Below are 23017 nucleotides of genomic sequence, written 5' to 3' on the forward strand. Positions count from 1 at the left end.
TGAGGTAAGTCAAACTGGAGAGGGTGAGAAGTGATCCTTTACTTTAGGGGTTGGCAAACAACAGCGCGGGGACCAAATATAGTCCGACGGTCTGCTCTTTCTATGTAAGTTTGTATTGGAACACAGCTTAGGCAGTACCTACCAGAGTGGATGACACCATCCATCCCCTGGGGAGCACCGTGATGACCCGGAGGGGCTGCAAAGGCACCTGCCCACACTTTCTCCAGGAAGATAAGCTCTGGTTCAGTGTGTTTAATTGCAAGGGGGGTGCTGGGTAAGCTGGCTTACAAGGGGATGGTGGACCTCGGAAGGCTAGGAAACTACTTTCCTGATACATCAGAGGAACTGAATCGTTGCAACAAACACCTCATTTGCTATCTGACCTTCACAGAGAACGCTTGCCAAGCCTTGCTCTAGAGGACAGAACTTGACCGCAATGGATTGGAGACCAGTCTGCAAAGCTTGCTTTAGTGAAAAACCCATCCGCAGCAGTCTGAACTGCATAAGTAAAATCAGAATCACATATATACCATGAGCTTCTGCTACAGATATAGCAGAAACATGAAAAATTTTGCTAAGGCAAGTTGTTTATATAACGGTAGGAGTTAGCAGGCAGCTGATGACTGTGTGTGTGTGTATGTGTGTGTGCAAGCATGCTCACATGCACACACAAGAGACAGAGCAATTATTGGTGGTGGGGTGGGGGAATCACGGAAGTATCATCTCAATTAACAAATCTTCTGAGACCGAAGACTACTTGAGCAAGCTGCTAGGTTTGCAACAAACAGTGATCTATGTGACAGAGCAGAACTGCCCACAGAGCTTCCTGAGATCGCCTTTGTGTGCGAGCAGACCACTCGGGCTTCTCCCACGGAGCGGCTGGGGGGTTCCAACCCCGGCCCTGCAGTGAACAGCCAAGTCTTTGGCACCCACGGTGCCTGCAGGACTCCTCTTCTGAGAGAACAGAGAATGCAGGCTGGGAAGTCCCGGTCATCTGTCATCAGTGAGTGATGGCAGCAGCTGAGAAGTGACCATCTCAAGAGCTTGGCTCTTCAAGGGGACCCAAGGCTTACAGCCCCTCGAAACTCCTAGTCTGATCCCCGGGGAGTGAACGGGGCACCAGCTGGTCAGAGGCCCTTCTAAAGCCCCTTCGAGCTGCTCTTCCCAATTGGACAGAACTGAGAGGGCAGCACACAGCTCCTAACAGGCAGAGCAGGGGGAGAATCTGCATCCAGGAAGCATTCGGACAATGACCGTAATACTTTCCCTCGTCTGGCTCGTTTGACTTAAAAAGTACTTATCTAATACTTTATAACATGCCTTTTTGTAAGCACTCAATATTTTGTTAATGGTTGTATTAGTGCTTCATCCACATGTCATACAATTTAATAATTCAATCATAATCAAGAAGAGTTGTACAGTTATAGCCACACTCAATTCCAGAACATTTTCTTCTTCCTTGAAGTTATTCATTGTTATTCGTGATGCTTCTTTAAGTAAACTAATACTTAGATATAATAATATAGGAGTGTTACATTAAAATAAAAACTTCTGCCTAGAATACCTCCAAATCATGATATATTTGATCCTACAAACTACTTTAACAATTCAGCCTCCAGCAAAGGGAATAAATTTCCCCAAAACAATGTAATTCTGTCAATGAGTATTTAATAAAGTGAACAGACCTGACGAGTTAAGGATGATTTCCTCATTTTTGCGTGACATAACCAAATCCCCAGAAATCCCTGGTGTTCATAGTTTACGTAAGGAAGAGAATTTAGAAGCATAGTTAGAAAGAAGCTACTGGGCTGAAGCTACGGGTCTAATGGAATTACCAAATTAGCCAGCCTGGCTTGTGCCACAATTTTTTCCCTACGAATGTCATTTACAACAAGAAGACAGGATGGTCACACAAGCCTGCGTGCCTTTGTTCGTGACCACTCTCAACACTCCTTAGTGAGCATGTCAACTCCAAGCACCTAACATCGCATGACGCACTGTCAAGTAATTGGGGTCCTAATCTAACTTATTCACTTTACAAAACACCCCTTGCTATGAACGGCCTTCATAACGAGGGTAGGAGACTCCTTTAAGTGGGAGTTTGTATACTCAGGGAAACAAAGGGGCAAACAGGGAAACCCCTGCCTTTGAAACATGAGTGAAACTGTGCATCTTTCAGAGCGCTTTGTCCAGTCCTGATCGTGGGGCATTGTTGAAATCACCCACGCACTGGAGTACTCTCTAAATATCTTCCTACTTGTTACCTTCAAAGTATTTACTGAGTATCTATTCTCTGGCAGGCACTACTCCAGGCAAGGAGGACAGAGTACTAAATACGACAATGTGTTGTTATCGCCCATGAAAGACAACCACATCATAAAAAGTAAACACATGGGTTGCCAAAGGATGGTTAGGAATGTGGGACAAGAAACGGACAGAGCTACGCATGGGAGACAGTCTAAATAAGACGGTCAGGGAAAACGTCTTTAATAGGTACCCCTTGAGCAGAGACCGGAAGCCTCTGGAGTGAGGGGCATGATCCTTGGTAGAAGGAAGAAGAAAAGAACAGGTCCTGAGCAAGGAGGAGCTTGTCTCAGCCCAGCCAGTGTGGCCAGAGGGGTGCGTCAGGTACACCCAGCTCACATGGGATCCTGCGGGCTTCTGGAGCTGGCCTTTAGGGGGTGTTTGAAGAGGGTGCGCGTGTAGTATCACTGGTTGGGGAGCTGAACACACACTGCATGAAGACAAGGGTGGAACGGGGAGACCAAGTCAGGGGCCTGTAAAGTAATCCGTGTTAGAGACAGGGCCTACGTCTTCCACCAGAAGGTCAAGAGAATTGGCCCTGGTAAAGGACTTATGCCCGAGCAATTTAAAATGCGATATCTAGTCCGTCAAAGACATGGAGATGGAAATTCTCCCCAGGAAACTTGAACAGAGAGACGAGAGAACAAAGGCAGAAAATTGCTGGCACAAAGAATGAGGGCCAATAAAAGCAACCGCTGCCATTCACAGCTGACAGAGGGTGGGTGACGAGGGCTGACGGAACAGACGTGTGCGTGGCTCTCTAACGTAACCAGAGCGTGGAGAACCTGGCACTCTGTTCACCTATGACGTGGTTAGGATGCAGCGGTCGGAAAGCTCTTTCCCTTTTGTAATTTGCCAATCACCATCCAAATGTCAGTCAAAGGTTTTAGAGAAAAACAAAATGTGGAAAGTGGAAAATGTCAGAACAAGAATGCATGCCTGCATACACATACACATTAACTCTCTCTCTCTCTCTCAACTCAATATTTGACATTTAAAAGATCCTGCGCTTACAGAGTCAATGCTTAGTGTCATTTTGATGGTGTTATAATAAGCATACATTAACATAAGGGCCTGAAGCCCAGATTACTTAAGTGCATGAAACACAGGGAATCTAGGACAGACAAACCCCTCAACACCCGTGGTGGGAGTGGCGACACCAGGAGGGAAGGGGGTGTAGAAAGGGAGAACCGATTTTGGAGATCTCTGGGAGATGGGCAATGGGGAGGTGGGTGAGGGGAGACGCCGGGGAGTGTAAGATATAATAATTATTTATAAATTATCAAGGGTCCAGGGGGAAGGGGGGAGCGGGGAGGGAGGGGAATGGGGGGGGTTTAAGGGAAACCGAGCTGATTCTAGGAACCCAAGTGGAAGGTGAATTATGAGAATGACGAGTGCAACGAATGTATAGGGTGCTTTGCTCAATTGCTATATGTACGGATTGTGATTAGAGCTTTATGAGCCCCAATAAAAAGATTTATTAACTTAAAAAAAATATGGTTGAAATTCAATAAATGTTTTAACAATAAAAAAGAAACTGAATGAGGAAAACTGTACTTTTGAATGGTCTAAGACCCTAGTGACTGCATACGGCATTCTTTCCGTGACAGCATATATTCTGGATTATTAACAATTGGGCATGCAAGGGTGAGATGGACTGAAAGCAAACAACAACAAAAGTGGCAAGGAATTTAGGAAAGAAAAATGGGTGATAACATAAATCTTTTTCCTACATATTAGCCACCTCCTCCGACCCCCCAAAATAATTAAGGCATCCTACAAGTACAAGAAGACAGCATCTCTTTCTAACAAAGCTGAACTTCCTAAATTCTTAATGTTAAAATTAAAGATGGCTTCCCATAAAAGCAAAATTGCATATGAGCTTATTCCACTCATTTCTTCAGGAAATCTGAAAGCCAATTAATGGCTTTATATTGCCCAATCTAATATATCTATTCCTAAGTAATGCTGGTTCAAATGACTTTTTTAGGGGGTGGGCAGGGGGCAGAATCCTTCAAAGTAAAACTTTTACTAATACGAATGTAAGCTAAATTAATTGCTGTAATATGTGTCAGCGATTTTGTCTTGTTCCACAGAGACCTTTTGTTTGTTTGTTTGTGGTTTTTGAGGGGTTTGGTAGGGTTTTTTTGGGTTTTTTAAGAAGCTTTTTTCTTAATGTACGGCGATACCTGTCATTCTCTACATAGTCCTCCATAATCCATCTCTACATAATCCTAGATGGAAAGTTTCTAAAGAAAATCAAATTTTTAAAAAGAGAGATAGATGGCCGGCTCATTAAAGTTTTAGATGCAAATTAAAAGAAAAAAATACCTCTTGTAAATGTGAATCTTTCTTTTTTGCTGATAAATTCAAATGCTTATCAATTAGGCTATAGTTCTTCTCCGTCTCTTTGTCAAACTTCTTTTTTTCTTCCTACAAGTAAGAAAAACAGACAAGTATATTTAAACTGATGGGACGGGGCATGCAAACACACAGTTAATACACTGGGGAGCTTATAATATGAAAAGTATCTGTTCTGAAAATAAAACAAAGTACCACTGAGGTGATGAAGTTATCTGAAAAACATATTTGCACCCTGGCCAGTGCTTATTAATCATCAAGACAGCATATGATTATAGGGTCACTTTTCTTTCCCTTTGTTTCCTTTAATGGACTTTTTCTTTCCCAAGCCTATAGTATTTTTCAACTCTTCATTCATATCAGCGATAAGAATTAATGCTATGTCACTTATCCCTCACATACCAAAAAGCAAAACATACTAAGTAGCACATTAAGCCTAAGAAAGCAAACTCACTGCAGATTCTGGCACAAGAATGGAATTCATTTAAAACTGAATAAAAAGTTCTGTTCTAGATAAAGATCATCGTCCTCAACATCACAGCTGGGAAAAACATCTTGGGAAGATCTGGCCTTGCCTTCTTGGTCACATAGGAACCCTGATAGCAGAGTGGTTACACATAGGGCTGCTAAGTGCAAGGTCAATGGTTCAAAACCACCAGTGACTCCCGGGAGAAAGACAGGCTTTCTTCTCCGTGATCAGTTCCAGGCTGGGAATCCCAGAGGGGCAGTTCTACCCTGTCCATTAGGGTCGCTCTGAGTCAGCCTGAACGCGAGGGGAGTGAGTTTGGTTTTGGAGTGGTCACATAAGAAGAGGGCAGTAAGATCCTCTCACCAGAAAGAATATCTACTCTCTCCACCTCACCAGGACTTATCCTCCTATTTGGAAAATGTGTCCACAGGCGAACTAAAATAAGACTGACATATTTGTACTGCCTCGTTGGTGAAGATTACTAACATTTCTCAGGTACTTTCTAGAATTAGCATTTCACATGCCTTCCAGTATAAAAGCTTTTTGAGAAAGCAAGAAGATAAACTATCTCCCCCGACACTGCTTGCTAACTTAGTAGATTCAGTATAAACACTCCCTCACACCAGTGAGACCTGGCTAGATTCCTCCCACTGTCAAAATAATTCCACCAACTTCCCCGTCTCTCTACCCTCCAACTCTTCCTGACAACAAGCACTGCCTTCCCCGTTTCCCATTTTCTACAGCAAACCTAGAGAACGAGACCCAGCTTCTCTTTACGATGGATTTGTAAGTTCTGCATACTTTTACAAGGCTAACATAGTCATGTTTATGGTTATCATATTTTTTGTTTTGCATTATTGTGTTCTTTACCAACTATTAGAATGACGGACATAAAGTCAGCTAAACTAAACATGTGCCCGTTACCTCAAAAACACTAAGACCATTTGAAAATGTTGCCACTAGAAATTGGCATTGGCTTTGCTTCAAAACAACCAGATTCTAGTCCTGGCTACTTAATACTGTGTATCTAAACATGAGGGTTCTCATGTCTGAGAGAAAAGAGGAAAAGGTGCCATGGTTTGGTATCTATCAACAAGAGGCTTAAAAGTAAAATATAGTAAATATATAATATATGTAAAATAAATATTAGATATAACATATAAGTATGTTTATAAGTGTTATCTATAAAACACAAATACATATTGACTATATATATATTCACTTTCTTTAAAACTAGTACTTGCCAAACCAAAAACAAACGAACTCAGTGCTATCAATTCGATGCCAACTTATAGGTCCTAGACTTGCCAGGAGTAAAAGCCTCATCTTTCTTCCATGGAGCAGCTGGTGGTTTTGAACTTCTGGCCTTGTGGTTAAGCAGCCCAACAAGTAAGCTCTGGGCCAGCAGGGCTACCTTAGTACTCACTAGGTTTATGGAAAACATGTTAACTCATTTATGTGGTTTCATCCGGATCAAAGGGCGGGACAAAGGAAGCAACAGTGTTGCTGGAATCAGCAGTCAAAACAGCGTCCTCAGCAGTAGGAAGGTATGTAAACTAACATGTGGCCAACGCTGGGAATGTAAGAAAATAGTGATATCAAGGCGCTGCGAAGAAAGAATGTAGTCAAGGAAAAAAAACCACCCACCACTTAAAGTAGAAAGATACTCACTCGTTCATACAGGGTTTGAGATTACCCAAATGCTCCCGTCTTTTGTGTTTAATATTAAGACAGAGAATTCTTCCTGCATTTGTTTTTAATACCATTACAGACTAATGTCCTGCTTCTGGTGGCTATACGATTTCCTGTTCTGAAATAATACAGTATTTAACTGGGATTGCGTCCAAATGGCATTTGATAAAGGAGCTTTATTTTTTCTACATTGCATTATAGAAAAATATATAGCATTCATTAAACAACATGAGCCAAAAGGTTCCATCAAGAATTAAGTTAAATACAAAAAAGAATTGTTAAATACCAAGTGAAAATACTTATGACGCACCCATTACAAACCTAAGGGCATGTGGGCTGTAATACAAGCGAAGAAAGCCCACTGGGAGAAAGACACAGTAAAGGGCGGTAAGAGGAAGCCAAATACTCCGTGTGCACTCTGCAGCAAAGGCCGTTAAAACGGCCCAGCAGCTTTCTGTCATGTGGGAATGTAGGCCCTGTAGGGCCATGTCTTCTCATCTTTCAGCCAGCACTGAGAAATCAAGTGATTTTTAAATGGTAGCAACCAATTTTAAACACACACACATGGGTAAGGAAAAACATACTCTTACTGGGGTTCCAGTTCATAAACGCCTGGGTTCATCCAAACCAAACATGTTTAAGTATGTCTCTGCCAGCACGGGAAGGGTGCAGATGGCGCTCTCGGGGGCACATGTGTTTCAGCCTCATTAGGGTGCCTTCCCAGCACCCATGATAAAAAGTCCATTCAACAGAGTGGTCTCTGAGGGGCTCGGCTGCGCTTGTCAAAGTCAAGGCAGAATCAACTCAGAATATTATGGTGACTCGTTTTTGAGAGTCTAAAAGGGTAATCTTTATAGATTTTGCTCCATGGACACAGGATAATTGGGGGGGGCATTATGGGGGTGAAATTTATGAAAACAGAATGTACAAGAAGAATCAGAAAAGTAGCCTGTCCCCCTACCCACCCCATTAGAAGAACGCATCCGTTTGTTTTTAGAGTGGTCATAGAGAGACGTCGTTACCCTATCCATGAGATGGCCCGATCTTGTCCCTTCAGACTTCTTATTCCGAAAACCAAGAGCATGTAAAAAGAAAACGATCGGGGTTTGCTGAGGACGCCGCTGTTTTAGCACATATATATATCAGAGAGCTCAGAATTCTTTGGGGAAAGGGGTGGGAGTGGTAGTGGGGGTGGGTGCTGTTATCGCCAACTCAGTGGCACTGCCCTCATGATTACACATTGAGCTGCTAACCACAAGGTCAGCAGTTTGAAACCACCAGTCAGCTCCGAAGTCACAAGGGCCGTTCTCCCCGACTTCTAGGTTCACCGTGAGTCAGCATTGACTCAGCGGCAATGAGTGAACCTCTCCTGACAGCACGCCCCAAGAGCCTGCGTACAAGTCTGGCCTGCGTTGCCTCTAAGGCTCGCTCTGACTGCGCTTCCTCCAGACAGATTTGTTTGTTCTCCTGACAGTCCCTGGAACTTGCCATATTCTTGACCGAACGCAAATTCAAAAGCAACACTTCTTCACTGGTCTTCACTGCCTGATGAGGTGACTGAAGATCGCCACAGTGCACCTTACGTCGCATCATGACAGCTTTGCTCTTTAAAGAACTCCTGTGTGGCGTGTCTGCCAAATACATCTTGCGAATTTTGTTTGTTTACATATCTTTATTTGGAAATGTTTTAAGACAATGAAAGCAAGTTTGAGAGACACTGAGAATCATTATTTTATTCTAAGAGAGATGGAGATTATTTACAGGATGGAAGCGCTCAGAACCTTGCAGCAGGAATGGGCAGCTTGGCAAGATGCCATGGGGAAACAGTGTCTTGGTCTAACGTACTTACTTCCCAGGAATGCGCCATCTCTACATAAGAAATCATCCTTAGCATCTATCTAGAGCAGTGGTTCTCAAACTTCCTCATGCTGCGACCCTTTCATGCAATTCCTCATGTTGTGCTGACCCCCAACCATAATATTATTTTCATTGCTACTTCATAACTGTAAGTTTGCTACTGTTAAGAATCATAATGTAAATATCCTATATACAGGATGTATTTTCATTATTACAAATTGAACATAATTAAAGCATAGTGATTAATAACAAAAAACCGTATGTAATTGTATATTGTGAAATATTTATGTTTGCCAATGGTCTTAGGAGACTCCTGTGAAAGCGTCCTTTGACCCCCAAACGGACCGTGACCCACAGAACCGCTGCTCTGGAGCTACTCCAGGGCCTCCAGATTCAGGGAGAAGAGCCTCTCTCCCACTGTCTCGCTCACTGGCTGAGTATTTCCCCCTTTCCACTCGAGCTGGACCCAGCAGTTAGGACTTTTGCTTGTAGGACTCTTCCGGGAGATTTTTCTGGGAGCATAATGCCTCTTTTGGTAACAGTTTCAGCGGCACTCCTTTTCAACAACACTCCGACAAAGAGGGAAAGAAACTTTGTAAATGCCTGTCCTGCTGGCCACACCACTGCAAAGAAAAACTCTGCAATCCAGAAACACATGAATGTGGGGAAAACCAACTTTTGATTTTTTGACTGCTGTTTCCATGGGTGCTGATTGTGAATCCAAATGACGTTAAATCCTTGACAACTCAATCCTCTCTCCCATTTGACAATGTAGAAGAGGTGAAGAAAAATACAAGGGCGGTACGATCAGTCATCCAAACAGATGGGTTTTAAAAATGTTTCCAAGAATGGAATCACACATTTGACAAATGTATTACGTGCAACGGAGAGTACTTTGAATGTGATAAGGTTATTTTGTTAAAAAAAATAGATAGAAAAAATTCAGGGTTTTTTTTTTGTGCAGGTGGGTTTTATATGCTCTTAATATCATTGTGGTAGTTACATAATCTGCTGTCAATTTGGTAGTCCAACCCAGTCTAACTCAAATCCACAAATCAGATGCTAATCCTTAAGTCCCTCTTCAGCTGGTGATGCAGAATGATAAAGTCAGATGCAGGAAGATCACAGGCTGGTGCGTGCAGAGTCCTGTGGATCCAAAGTTGGCAGGGGCACAGCAGGGTACCAGCAGCTCTCAGGGTCGGTCGTTGACATAATCCCCAACTACCACAGTCATTATTGGTCAATGCATTAAATCTGCTTTTGAAATGGTCTCTAAAATGGTTAGAGAGATGAAGACACCACCTTCAGAATGTATGAACTAGATGGAGGGTATGTTGGAGAACAAGAGCATCGCATTTTGATGTCTTTGCTTAAAAAGGTTTCCTTTATTGTAGAGCAATACTTATGACTTACCATCATGTGCACACACACATACAAAATATGTATGAGAGGGCTTCAAAAGGTTCATAGGAAGCGGAATTAAAAGATAATGGAATTGTCCCACAAACTTTTTGAAGCTCCCGTGTTCATATATAACGAGAGTCCTGGTGGCATAGTGGATTAAGTATTGGGCTGCTAAGCACCCTGCCAGCAGTTCAAACCCAGATGAAGGCTGTCTGCTTCTATGAAGGTTGACAGTCTCAGAAACTCAAAGGAATCATCCTACTCTGACCTCTAGGGAATCAGTGCACTGGTGATGTGTGTGTGTGTGTGTGTACATGCATATATGTTAAAGCATATGTATGCTAAACCAAAATTTATACTAACATTTTAACTATGACTCACAAGCAGTCAGTCTTTAAAATTTTTTTAAGCATACATTAAAAAAACAGTAAGGTGTAGCTATTTCTTAATACGTCAGATGATACAGTGTATAAATGGTAGAATTAATAAGCCGTAATACAGGTAAGATCAGTTGAATACTATCAAGGAGTATATGAATATATCATTCCAAATCAATGAGAAAAAAGTTACTCAGCCAGTGGTGCTGGTAAACTTGGTTAACTACTTGGAAATAAAAAGAGAACCCCTCCTCATTCAAAATAAACAAATAAATACAGGTGAACTGAGAGAGTCACAAGTGAAAAACGAAACCATGAAAAAAGAGGTTTTTTCCCTCAGACCTTAAAGTAGGAAAGAAATTTCAAAGTAGAAAACATAAGTGTGGGAGAGGCCACAAGAACATCTAAATATAAAAAAACACAATAAGACAGATTTTTTTAAAGCACTGGGGGAGATTATAACTTAAAAATCACAAAAGAGGTACACATTCTGAATACATACAGTTCATTTTAGTTTATTTATTTATTTTTGCAAATAGCATACTGGTCCTTCCATAGAAAAATGGATAGAGATCATAAAAAGAATCTACAGAACCTCATAAATTTCCTGTCTTGGGAAAATGTGGTGCTTGTGGGCTAAAAGGTTTTGGTTATTTTTGAAGGAGGATGAAGAGTTTAACTATTAGCGAAATAGTTGGTGTTTCAAACCCACTCAGAGGCACCTCAGAAGAAAGGGCTGGTGTTCAGTTTGCAAAACGGCACTACCTGAAAAGCCCTAGAAAGTCTTCCCACATGAATTCATCATGAGTCGGAACTGTGACTAAGCAGCAATCTGACAACCACCAGGGCAGCTGTAGAGAAGAGTTTCAATACTGTTTTAAGGATTACATGGTCCTTAAATAAGGAACTGGAGTACCCTGCATACAGAAAGACAAACAAACACGGCCATTGAGTCAATTCTGACTCACCAGGACTAATGTAGCACTCCCATGGTTTACACTGTAAACCACTATGGGAGCAGAGCCTCAGCTTTCGCCCATACAATGGCTGGTGGGTTAGAACTGCTGAGTTTGCAGCTAGCAGGACAATGTTTATCCCACAGGGCCAGCAAGGGCCTTTTGTTGTGATCTAGCCTAGCTCAAGCATGTCTTCTATGAAGCACTCCCTCCCCTGTCCAATGGGAGAGGGCTGTCAAAGGCTATCTAGTCCTACCTGACACGTCATGTGCCTTATCCACATCCAACCTCCCACAAATTAGGCTCCTCACGCTTCTGCTTTATTGCCCACAGAGTTGCGCATTTGACGCCACCTCTGGAAGTGCCCCGGGAGATGCCTGTTAGAGGGCATTGGAGAAAGCCTAGGGCCGCAGCAGCACCAGTGCTGAGACGGTGCCACCCCTGGGTCTGCAGTCGCTCCAGAGCCACATGAGCACTACCTGGCTGGCAGGGGCAGAAGCCCAGTGCTTTGGCATTGTCCTCCAGCATGTGTACAGAGAATGGACGGCAAACACGAGCACTTCTTATTTGGATGCTCACACGGAGCAAACCACGAATGGCATAAACTAATGACACTTGTACGGGGGAGGCTTCAAAAAGTTCATAGAAAAAATCCATTGTAATTTCTATACCAACTGTCTATGATCTTTTCCAAGGCACCGTTGTGTGTGTGGAGTTCTACGTCAGACACTCAATGTACACAGGTAAATCCACTTAATCCTAACAATAGCCTTCTGAGGCAAGTCTCATGAGACCCATTTTACAGACTCAGAAACTGAGGCGTACAGGCCCTAAGTAACTTGCCCCACAGTACAGAGATCGTTAGAAGGTAGAAAGGAGCTTCAAATTTGAAAGAATCAGGCCCTTTCATGCGCCCAAGGCTGACATGGCAGGGAATACGCAAAGGATAACACCTGTCACCATAATTGTTTATTGCTTTTTTGACGGTATCCCCCTGTACCCCTAAATTATGATGGTCAGCCAATGTCTACTTCACAGCTGGAGCCCAGGGCCTCTCATTATCACGCCATGCTCATGAATGTGTTAATATTAAAATGAAAAATCATGCAATTAGATTAATATATAATGAGCAATGGCCATCCAAAAAAGTGCTTTGCGACTTAACTATAGAAGTGTTTGATATTTGAACACTGTATCAATAAAACGAAAGAAAGAAAGAAAGAAAGAAAGAAAGAAAGAAAGAAAGAAAGAAAGAAAGAAAGAAAGAAAATCAAAGTTGGCCCATGGTTACCATGGGTGAAGGGGGAAGAGTTTTTGCCTGGGGGGCATTGAGTTTATGTTAATGGTGGAATCATTTGGAAAAGGCTATTAATAATGGTTACACAATTAAAGAGCATAATCAATGGCACTGAATAATACATGTAGATGTTGTTGGATTGGAGAATGTTTTGTTGTGTATATTTTTGCAACAAGTGAGAAACAGTGATAACTAAACTAATAACAGAGACAAAGAAGAAGAAAATATTCTAAAATTGATTGTGGTAATGATCTGTATCACTCTTCTTGATATGACTGAACTACTGAATTGCATGATATATGAAGTGCCAATAAGACCGGTTTGTCTTTCTAAAATGCTTTGTGAACACCGGGGAATGTGAGGCAAGCCCCTGAGGCCACGTGGAAGAACGTCCAAAGAGGTGGGCACTGCGGCGGGCCCTGCAGGTGACTCTGCGGGCTAGGTACAGTGGCATGGCTCCAGGTCAGCCTCATCCCGCAATGAGGAAAGGAGCGCCCCAAACCGAGGCGAGAACCTGGCAAACGAGTTAACAAACAAACAGCCCATCCACGGACATGGTCACAAACCTGAATCCAACACACCCAACAAAGGAGGACACGTCCAAATAGAGAAAGAATTGTAAGCTACCCTGGGGGATGTGGTAGAAATCCGATCAACAGCCCCTCTCCCCCCACTAGCAGTTTCAATGATGGTAAAACTACAGTTAAGTATGTTATTAGAATTCTGGAAATCATGAATAAGCAAAACCGAAAGATCTTCAGGTGCGGGCAGAGGGTGATATTACCAGATTGGAAACTCTACATGAAGAATGTCACGTGCTTTTTAAAAAGCTTTGCAATCTCAGGGTACAAAATCATCTTTGAGTATGCCAAAGGCTGACTAACCATTAGAACAAGACTTTATACTCACTAAAATATGATTAGATGCTTAGGGAGGCTCAGATGGAGCAAAGGAGCAAATAGCCAAATGTCAAGCTGCTGGATGGGGATCCAGGCGCGCTGCTGGTGCACCGGAGAAAGGATTGGGATGCTAGCCACAAGGCAGGTGGCTCACAGCCACCAGCCAGCCCACCATACAAAGATGAAGCTGCCTGCTCCTTGAACCACTTACAGGAAACCATACACTGTGATTCTCCTCTGTCCGAGAGGCTCAGTGTAAGAATTAACCCTAGAACAGTAGGCTTGGTTTCACATGGGGTCAGAATTGACTCAATAGCAACGAACAATAACCTGGCTCTTCCAGAACTGTTGATAAAATAAAGTTAGTGATTAGTGTCTTCTGCATAAGGCTGGCAGACAACAAAGAAATCAAGCATCACCTTTCCTCAGAGGCTTAACCATCTAAAGGAAGAGGCCGGGATGCGCAGAGATCTCCATATAGCACAGGGAAGCACTGTCCCCACTGCTCTTGACTGTGGTCTACATCATTTGATGGAAAGGTTTCTCAGCAGGACTCCAAGGACAGGGGCCTTCACAGGCAGTATCGCTAACTGGGACAGCCAACACATCCTGCACCAAACAAGAGTGGAGGACGCATAAACTGGGGCCACAACAACCAGGGAAGAAGAAATTTGCAAGCTAAGAATTTGACAGCTTAAGACATGAGCCAAACCATCCCAAATAACTTCTCTTTTTAGCAGCACTGTCTTTTTCTGGCAACTAACATTTTAGTAAGTCAAAAAGTATTGCTATTAACGTGGATCCCAGTTCACAGATGTAGAAGCTCATTCTCAAAGAAAACATACCTGGGTGCACAAACGGCAGACATTCTCTCAGTAATACACCTGCATTGGTCTCATTAGGTGCCTTCAAAAAGAAGTCCGCTCCAAACAGTGCTTTCCTAGTGGACCTGCTGGACCAGTGACACTCACCACAGAGATGTCAACTCAGAAGGTTATGACAGCTTGTTTTCAGGGATTCCAAGGAGTTAATCTTGTTAGATTTTCTCTAAGGGCACACAGCAATCATAGAGGCTTGTTATGAAAAAGCCTTAAGGAAATGGAAAACTAAATAATAATAATTTATAAATGATCAAGGGTTCATGAGAGAGGGAGGGTGAGAGAGGAAGGAAGGGGGGGGGATGAGAAGCTGACACCAACGGCTCAAGTAGAAAGTAAATGTTTTGAGAATGATGATGGTAACAAATGTACAAATGTGCTTGACACAATGGATGGAATGGAAGGATTGTGATAAGAGTTGTATAAGACCCCAATAAAATTATTTTTAAAAAGAAAGGATATGGATAATGTCCTGGATAGCAAAATACCAAGACAGTTGTGCTAAGGAACTGTTTTCCATCAGACAAGAAACCTGTTTGTTCTTCAAGGGCAGCAAGGACTGTCCCACGAAGATTTCTGTGAGAAATCCTATCCCACCCACCATGCAAACCAGATGTTGCCCTTCCTGCCTTCCTTGTTCCCCAATCTCAAAGAATATTGAGAATGAGCAAGAACGGAGTGCATCATCGAGGAGGCTGTTGCGTAAATGCATGCGGAATTCTCCGGGGAAGGCTAGGGAGATGGGAATCCACCTTTTTAAAAGGGTATACACTTTCATGAAGATACCTGGAGGAGTCCGCCTTTACAAGGTGCACACCTCCATGAAGATAACTGCAGGAATCATGTCTCCACATTTCGAAAGTTCTGCTTAATAAAGGTTTCTCTGATTTTGCAACAATACTTTGTGACGGACACTTGTACTCTGAACAAGTCCAGTATCAGGGGATCGAAAAAGCGTCAGCAAACCAGCCAAGGTAAGAACTGATGCAATCCAGCAGCATGGATGATAAAAAGAAGCATCGTTATCTCTGTAATGCCACTTTGATCCAGTCCAGTGGTTAGGGAGCCAGAATAGGGGGCATGGGGTGGAGGGGGGTGGAGGGGTGTCTCCCCAGATGCCTGCATAGGACCACCACAAAGGGGCTCCAGAGGAATCAGGCATCCATTAGACATCTATGGAAAGATCCAAACTGAGCATGCTCACACAAAAGTCCCTTAGGCCCAGGTGGGAGGTCCACCTGGGTGCGCAGACTAGGCCCAGCCACTCACCCAGGTGCACTTACACTCAGCCAATGAGGTCGGCCAATACCGCCAACACTCCCCAGCCAGAGTTGATGAGCGCCTGCCACAGGTGGCCAAGCCTCTTTCACTCCTCTCTGGCTCCTCTCTAGTTTGAGTGTGCTCTTGCAGGGCGGAGGGCGGAGGGCGGAGGGCAGAGGGCGGGATGCAAGCGCTGCCCAGGCCTGGGGCCAGAGCTTTCTCTCAAGGCACACTCTTTTGGGATTTCCTGTGAATACCTGAAACTTCCCTTTGCCTCATAAAGGTCACTTCGATTACAAAGTGATTCTGCCCTGTGAATTCTTTCAGCGTTGCAAAGCAAAAGCTGAGGTATACCACCCCAGAAACCTAACAGGATTAGTCAGCAGCTGAAATAAGAAAAATAAGAAATGAAGGCTGCTTAGTTAGATTCAGTCCCTGTCGATATAATTTTGAAAGAACCAAGACGTCCGAGCTTTACAGCATCTCAACGAGAAAAAGTCAGAGGATGGAAGTGGAGCTAGCCCCAAGCTCCTGCTGCAGACCCTGGGGAGACCCTTCTAATTTCCTAGCTCAGCTAACCATTGCAGTACACACGACTGTGGGGACAGGAGGGGTCTCTACTGGTCTCATCATCTCTGTTTAACTTTTTAAAAGGGTGTTCATTCTGTAAATGGCAACCCAAAATCTGGGCTCATTGAGCCCACCTGCATTGGGGGCCATAATGGTATTTTAATTATTTAGGAAGATAAAGAAGAGACCTCCCACCTCTAGCCCCATGGAGGGACAAGGAGGGGGTGTAGGGCGGGGGGAGTGGACAAACTGTTTCCTCCCCTAAAATGGATGCTCTTCTCTCTCCTAAGGAAAGTGCTGTTTTTATTCTACTCATCTTGCCAGAGCCAAAAACGGCCAGCACACAAATGTTACATCTTCTCCTACAAACACACACACACCCAAATCAGGAGAGAGCAGTAGTGGAAATTATTCCTTTGGGATGAGTTCAGAGCTCAGATGGCAAACGCTGGAGCTCCCTAAATATATCCCAAGAGGTAAAGTCACTGCCCTGTTCCCCAAAACCCTGGCCAGCCCAGATCCTGGAATGTGGTCCATGCCTCACACATCTTCGAACCCCAGGCACCTAGGACAATACAGTCACATAACAGATGCCTGACCAAGTTTTGTTCAATGGAAGAAAAGTACTTGCTAGTCACCAGAGATTCTCATCCTAGTCCCAAAAGTATCCTTTTAAATTGTGAATGGGAACGTGATGCTACTTTTTTCTCTCATAAAAGCAAGGTATATTGGTCATCAGTAATTCAACTACACTTCCTACCATTATCTCAAAAGCAAGCAAAATCTCACTGTGCTTGAGTCAATTCCAGCAGAGCAGCCCCACAGGGTTGTCAAGGCTCTAACTCTTTATGGAAGCAAGACTGTCAGCGCTTTCTCCTGCAGAGCACCCAGTGGGGCTGAAACCACTGACTTTCTGGTTAGTAGCCCAGTGCTTTAACCATTGTGCCAAACCAAACTCCCTGCATCATGCCAATGCTGACTCATGGGGAGCCCTTGTGGGTTTCCAGAACTGTAACTGTTTATGGGAGTAGAAAGTCCAGTCTTTTCTCCCAAACCACTGTGACCCTGGGGATGCTGCTTCCTACCACAGTAATGCCCCTCTGTCCTGCGTAAACAAACGTGGAGCTCCGTGAAGGGTCTGTTTTCAGAACTCTGGGTGGAAAGTTGGTAGCCAAGGAAAATTACTAGAGAGGCCTGATCACCCTGTGCAGGTGGTTTTTGTTTGTTTTCAATTGCATATCCCCCTGAAAATGGGGGGGGGCCACAGTGAAAGCATAAACCAACAGCTGGTCCCCATCAACGCCTCCTTGGAAGCTGTCGAATGTGTCCCGTGTACGCCGAAGCAGCAGAGACATGCACGTTTCCAGTTCACACGTGAACTCAAATTAGACACAAACCTTTACAGCGCCCAGTTGCTCCTTTCTGAATTTTTCCAAGGGTTTAATCAGGGTTTCGGTTACACTTAAGGCCTAGAAAACAAGGGTGATAATAAAAACAGAACAGTGTTAGGTTACCATACAGGAAAAAATTCCTTATTTCATTTCCCTCTGCCACCCCACCCGGAAATAAAATGAACCACACAGTCAATTGTGTTATCTCATCCTGCCAACGCGACACTTAAGTCACTTCTAAGCTTATCGAAGCGCTGCAACTCCATAGATTGTTTTCGGGGACAAACTGCCGTAACTCGCCCATGAAGCATGTAGCACAACATGTCAGCGGTGTAGGCAGAGCGGCTGTCTGCAAACAGCACAGCGGTCCACGTGCCCCGGAACAGATCCCTCCTGCGGGACAGACTTTTACTTCCTCCCCCTTCTCAGGAGCTTCAAACTCAATTGCATTCCTTTATGGTTCATCAGACTCCATGGCCACAGGCTCACATACAACCACGCTGTCCTTGGCTTCAGAACAGCCTCTCCTAAAGATGTAAGGCGAGGTCACAGAGGAGGCTCACTGGAGGTCCCTGACAAAGAGAGACTGAACACTTAGGGTCTCTGGCAAAGATCACTTAAGGGAAAGATGGACCCGACTCATGACACACAGGCATGCTAGCTCCATCCACACCCACACCCACTCTGACACTGACAAGAAACAAAGATAACGATGTCAATAAAAGAGAATATGGGTCTAGGAGAATGTATTTAAGACATTATGCTTGTTGGTAGTGTAACCTTAGGCTCTCTTTCCAGGAGACCAGACATAACTCCCACAAAGAGAAAGAAAAACCTCAGACATTGTACAAGGATGGAGGGCAGTGGTGGCTGGGAGGTAAAGGGGGGGTGGTGGTGTGTTGGGTTGTTCAAGTACGACCTCCCTACAGCGGACACCTGCTCCTGGCCAGTGCACCTCAGTGTGGCCACACCCTGTTGCTAGCAGAGGAGGCATCAGTGAGTCTGATGCTGGGCAAGGTTCAGTGGAGCGCTACCCTCCAGATTAAGACCAACTTAGGGGCAAAGCCTGGAGAGCTGCTGTTTAAAACTCAGCCAATGAGCCTGAGGGATCACCGTATCCCATCCCCCTGGGCACTGGGTCACCAGGCACCAAGGTTCTGCTCCGGCCATTAACCACAAGGGCCCTCTTCTTACAAATTAAACAAAACTCCCAAAACTCTAAAATATAAATTATAGAAAAGAATAAAATGAGAGGCTAAAAATAGGAAAGGATTCTTAAGATACCCAAAGACTCCTTAATAGTAATCTATGTACAGGTTCTACAAAAAAGACCATTCAAAATAAAAGAGAACATCTCAAATACCAAATGTACTCGTGTATAAACCAAGTTTTCCAGCACATTTTTAATGCAGTTTTTGTGGTAAAGTTAGGTACCCAGGCTGATATCCTGGTCGGCTTATACTTGAGTGTATATGGTAAGTGACCACGCCCACACTCAAGGTGGCCCCAATTTGAACTCCCTTCCCCGGGCCTGTTCAGGGCTTACCTGCTCCCACCCACTCCTGATCACAGTTCTTACTTCCATGACAAATAACTGGAGCAACAATGATTCCAAGGAAAGAATTAAGAGCTAACATCAGCCAGGGTGGCATAGTGGGTTACGCATTGGATTGTTAACTGAGCAATTGGCAGCTCGAAACCACCAGCCACTACTTGGGAGAAAGCTGGGGCTTTCTACTCCCACAGATTTATAATCTCAGAAACCTAATGGGACCGACCAGCCCTGCACTGTAAGATCGGCATAAGTCAGAACGGACTCGATGCCTATGAGTTTGGGTATGAGCTTGACCAGCCAGGGACAATAGTGTGTGATCCACGGGGGGTTTTCTCATTGGCTAATTTTAAGAAGGGAGCCTTGGTGGTGTTATGCATGACATGTTAGGCTGTAAGATCAACAGTTCGAAACCACTAGTCATTACATGGGACAAAAGTGAGGCTTTTTGCTCCCATACAGTTTGAGTCTGAGAAGCTCACAGAGGCACTTCTGCCCTGTCCTATAAGATCACTATTAGTTGGAAATGACTCGATGGCAGTGAGAATTTTTAGAAGTAGATCACCTGGCCTTTCTTCCTAGTCTGTCTCAGTCAAAGAGCTCTGTTGAAACTTGTACACCATGGATGAAGATGATGGATTTTAAAATAAAAACTTTTTAAACTCCAGGAGGGGAAGGGGAAGGTGGGGGGAGAAAGTGGGAACTGATCATAATGATCTACATATAACCCCCCTCCCAGGGGGATGGACAACAAAAAAGTGGGTGAAGGGAGACATCGGTCAGTGTGAGACATGAAAAAATAATACTGATTTACAAATTATCAAGGGTTTGTTAGGGAGGGAGGGTGGGGGGAGGGAGGGGGTAATGAGCTGATGCCAGGGGCTTACATGGAGAGCAAATATTTTGAGAATAATGAGGGTAACAAATATACAAATGTATTTAACACAATTGATGTATATATGGATTATGATAAGAACTGTATGAGCCCCCAATAAAACAATTTTTAAAGTAAAAAGAATACTGATTTATAAATTATCGAGGGTTCATGAGGGAGGGAGAGTGGGAGAGGGAAGGGAAAAAATGAGGAGCTGATACCAAGGGCTCAAGTAGAAAGAAAATGTTTTGAAAATGATGATGGTAACATATGTACAAATGTGCTTGACACACGCATCTATGTATGGATTGTGCTAAGAGCTGTATAAGCCCCCAATAAAATGATTTAAAAATAAAATAAAATTGGTGATACAACATTAAAAATACTTTTTAACTGGTAGCATAAGAAATAAAATTTAAAATGTTATAAACTGGTAGCATAACTTCCAACATTGTATCAACCCATAAGCCACCACAGTACAACAAATTGAAAGAATGGTAAATGTCCAGCCTGAGACAGAGGGACGCAATGACCAAAACAATGGACTGGAACATGCCGACAATGATGAACATTGAATGGGACCGGCAGCCTTTCCTTCAGTTAGACACTGGCGCACCAGGAGTAAGAGTCAACTGGGTAACTAGCCAGTAGAAAGGGGTCCTCTTCAACATAGATTCACCTTAGCCTCTCTACGTGTCCGGCAGCATGGCCGTTGACAATGCCAAACCAGTCCCATAGACCGAGGAGCACAGCCAAGAAAAGAGCAGTAGAGGTCGGAATCCTGCCTGCCCAAAACAATATGAAATGCCTCAAGCTCCAAAAAAAGGCACTGCTATATGTACCTGACTCTGCATTTAAATAGATGGATAATTTAAACTAACCCAGCAACACCACGGGAGAAAGGCACAGTGAACTGTTTCCATTCAAATTAAAGCCAAAACCACACACAAACAAAAAACAAATCCCTATCAAGACGTTCTCTACAACACACAGTGTTCTCATGAGTCAGAATCCATTGAATAGCAATGATCTGATGCTATTTGCCAGACATTTTTAAGAGGGATCCAACGTCTCATAAATAAAGTTAAGCGCACTGGCAATGAGTTGATTCCAACTCAGTCATCCTACAGAAAATATCTGACACTGTAATATTAATGGGTGTAAACAGTCTCTTCTTTCTCTCACACAGTAGCTGGTAGAGTTGAACTGCTGACCTTCTGCTTAGCAGAGCATTGCATTAAACCCACAGCACCAACCAGGACTTCCAACACAATAATCACACACACACTTATTTTAGAACATGAGTCATATCCTAAGCGTCCCCATCTGGCTGGAGCTCACCAGTGTTTCTGAATACATTGGCACATAGTACATCGTCTGTGGAGACTAGCACACTCCAGATAGAAGCCAGGCCAGGAAGATATGCTGAGATCACACAGGGGTTAGTAACTTCTCAAGTTCAACAGAGTGTGTATTTGAATAGGGCTTGAAAAAAATCACAGGATTTGAATCCAAGTTTTTGCAGCATGCAATAAAAGAACCAAATCGACATGTTCCCATTGGAAGTAGCCACCTTAACGCAAATGATTTGCTGAGCATCTCATGTGAGGTGCTAAGACCTGCACAGGACAGGCACAGTCCCAGTCCTCATGGAACTGACTGGTAAGAATGACATGCTAGGTGCAAGGACATGCTAGTATTTGTATGGAGTATGAGGGAGGGAGGGAAGGAGGGATTCAGAAAGTTCGTGAGGGAAAAAAAGTAATTATTTTCATGACATTTTTCCACAAACTTTTGGAAGCCCCTCATAATTAAAAATTGGAGCAATTCCTTCCAAAAAATGAGAGCAGTAGCTACAAGGTGAAGAATTTATTGGAGGAGCTATCAAGAGAAATAAAGTCAGGCAGCACATCATCAAAGAAGAACCACGCAGGCTGAAGCTGAGAGACAAGATAGAATGAATACTGTGAAAGCAGAGCAAGTGGTTTCTCCGTGTGAAACAGGCACAAGCAAAGCATTAAGATGGGAAATGTGGAGGGTATTACAGGAAATGCCAATGGTCTGCATGACTGGCCCAAAGAAACAAGAATGGAACAGCCTACGGACCTGGAGAAGAAGGCAGCATATTTCACTTTGGGTACAGCAGAACACGACTAAAGAGTGCAAAGGCAAGGAATGGGCACAATGATATTCAGACTGTGTAAGAATTTCTCTGGCTGCAGTGAGATCAAGACGATCTCAAAGAGGGGAAAATTAAAAGTAGAAAGACTACCTAAGAAGCTTCTAGAACAAAAGTGCAAGCGACCAAATAGAAACAAAAGTGATTAACAGGAGAAAAGAAAAAAGGCTTAGCTGAATATTAGCTAATCTCTATTCCAACAGACTTGTTAAATGAGATGAAATGGACAAACCCATCGACGCACCTGACCTCTATTAACTGACTCAAAAAGAAAGAAAAAAAACACAAATATGGGTAATAAGTGAGGACTAAAACCAGTAATGAAAACTATCCAACGCTGTCCATTGACTCCCTTCACCAAACAGTGTAAGACACACACAGAAATAATAATATATAATTGATCAAGGTTTCGTAAGGGTAGGAGGGCAGGAGAGGGAGGAGAAAAATGATGAACTGATACCAAGGGCTCAAGTAGAAGGAAATTGTTTTGAAAATGTTAATGGCAACATACGTACAAGTGTGCTTACTACCATTAAATTACAGATTGTTATATGATTTTAAGAGCCCTCCAATAAAATGATTTAAAAATGTATACACTTATTAAACTTGTCCAGTATATGTTGTAGATATATGTGTAACCAAGAAAAACCCAGGATCAAACAACTTCACATAGGAACCCTACAATTATTTCAGAACT

General features: G+C 43.4%; 1 protein-coding gene across 2 annotated transcripts in view; it reads right to left on the reverse strand.

Annotated features, from left to right (window-relative positions):
• The window catches only part of ARHGAP10 (Rho GTPase activating protein 10), a 350687-nt gene that overhangs the window by 210328 nt on the left and 117342 nt on the right, over nt 1–23017 (reverse strand). For both annotated transcript variants that reach the window (XM_075543716.1, XM_075543714.1), the window contains exons 4-5: nt 17722–17793; nt 4636–4737 (exon numbers count right to left, since the gene is read on the reverse strand). In XM_075543716.1, coding sequence (XP_075399831.1) covers nt 4636–4737; nt 17722–17793 — 174 coding nt within the window. The remainder of the gene's footprint in view (nt 1–4635; nt 4738–17721; nt 17794–23017) is intronic.

Source organism: Tenrec ecaudatus, chromosome 3 (genome assembly GCF_050624435.1).
Source record: "Tenrec ecaudatus isolate mTenEca1 chromosome 3, mTenEca1.hap1, whole genome shotgun sequence".
NCBI classification, from domain to species: Eukaryota; Metazoa; Chordata; class Mammalia; order Afrosoricida; family Tenrecidae; genus Tenrec; species Tenrec ecaudatus.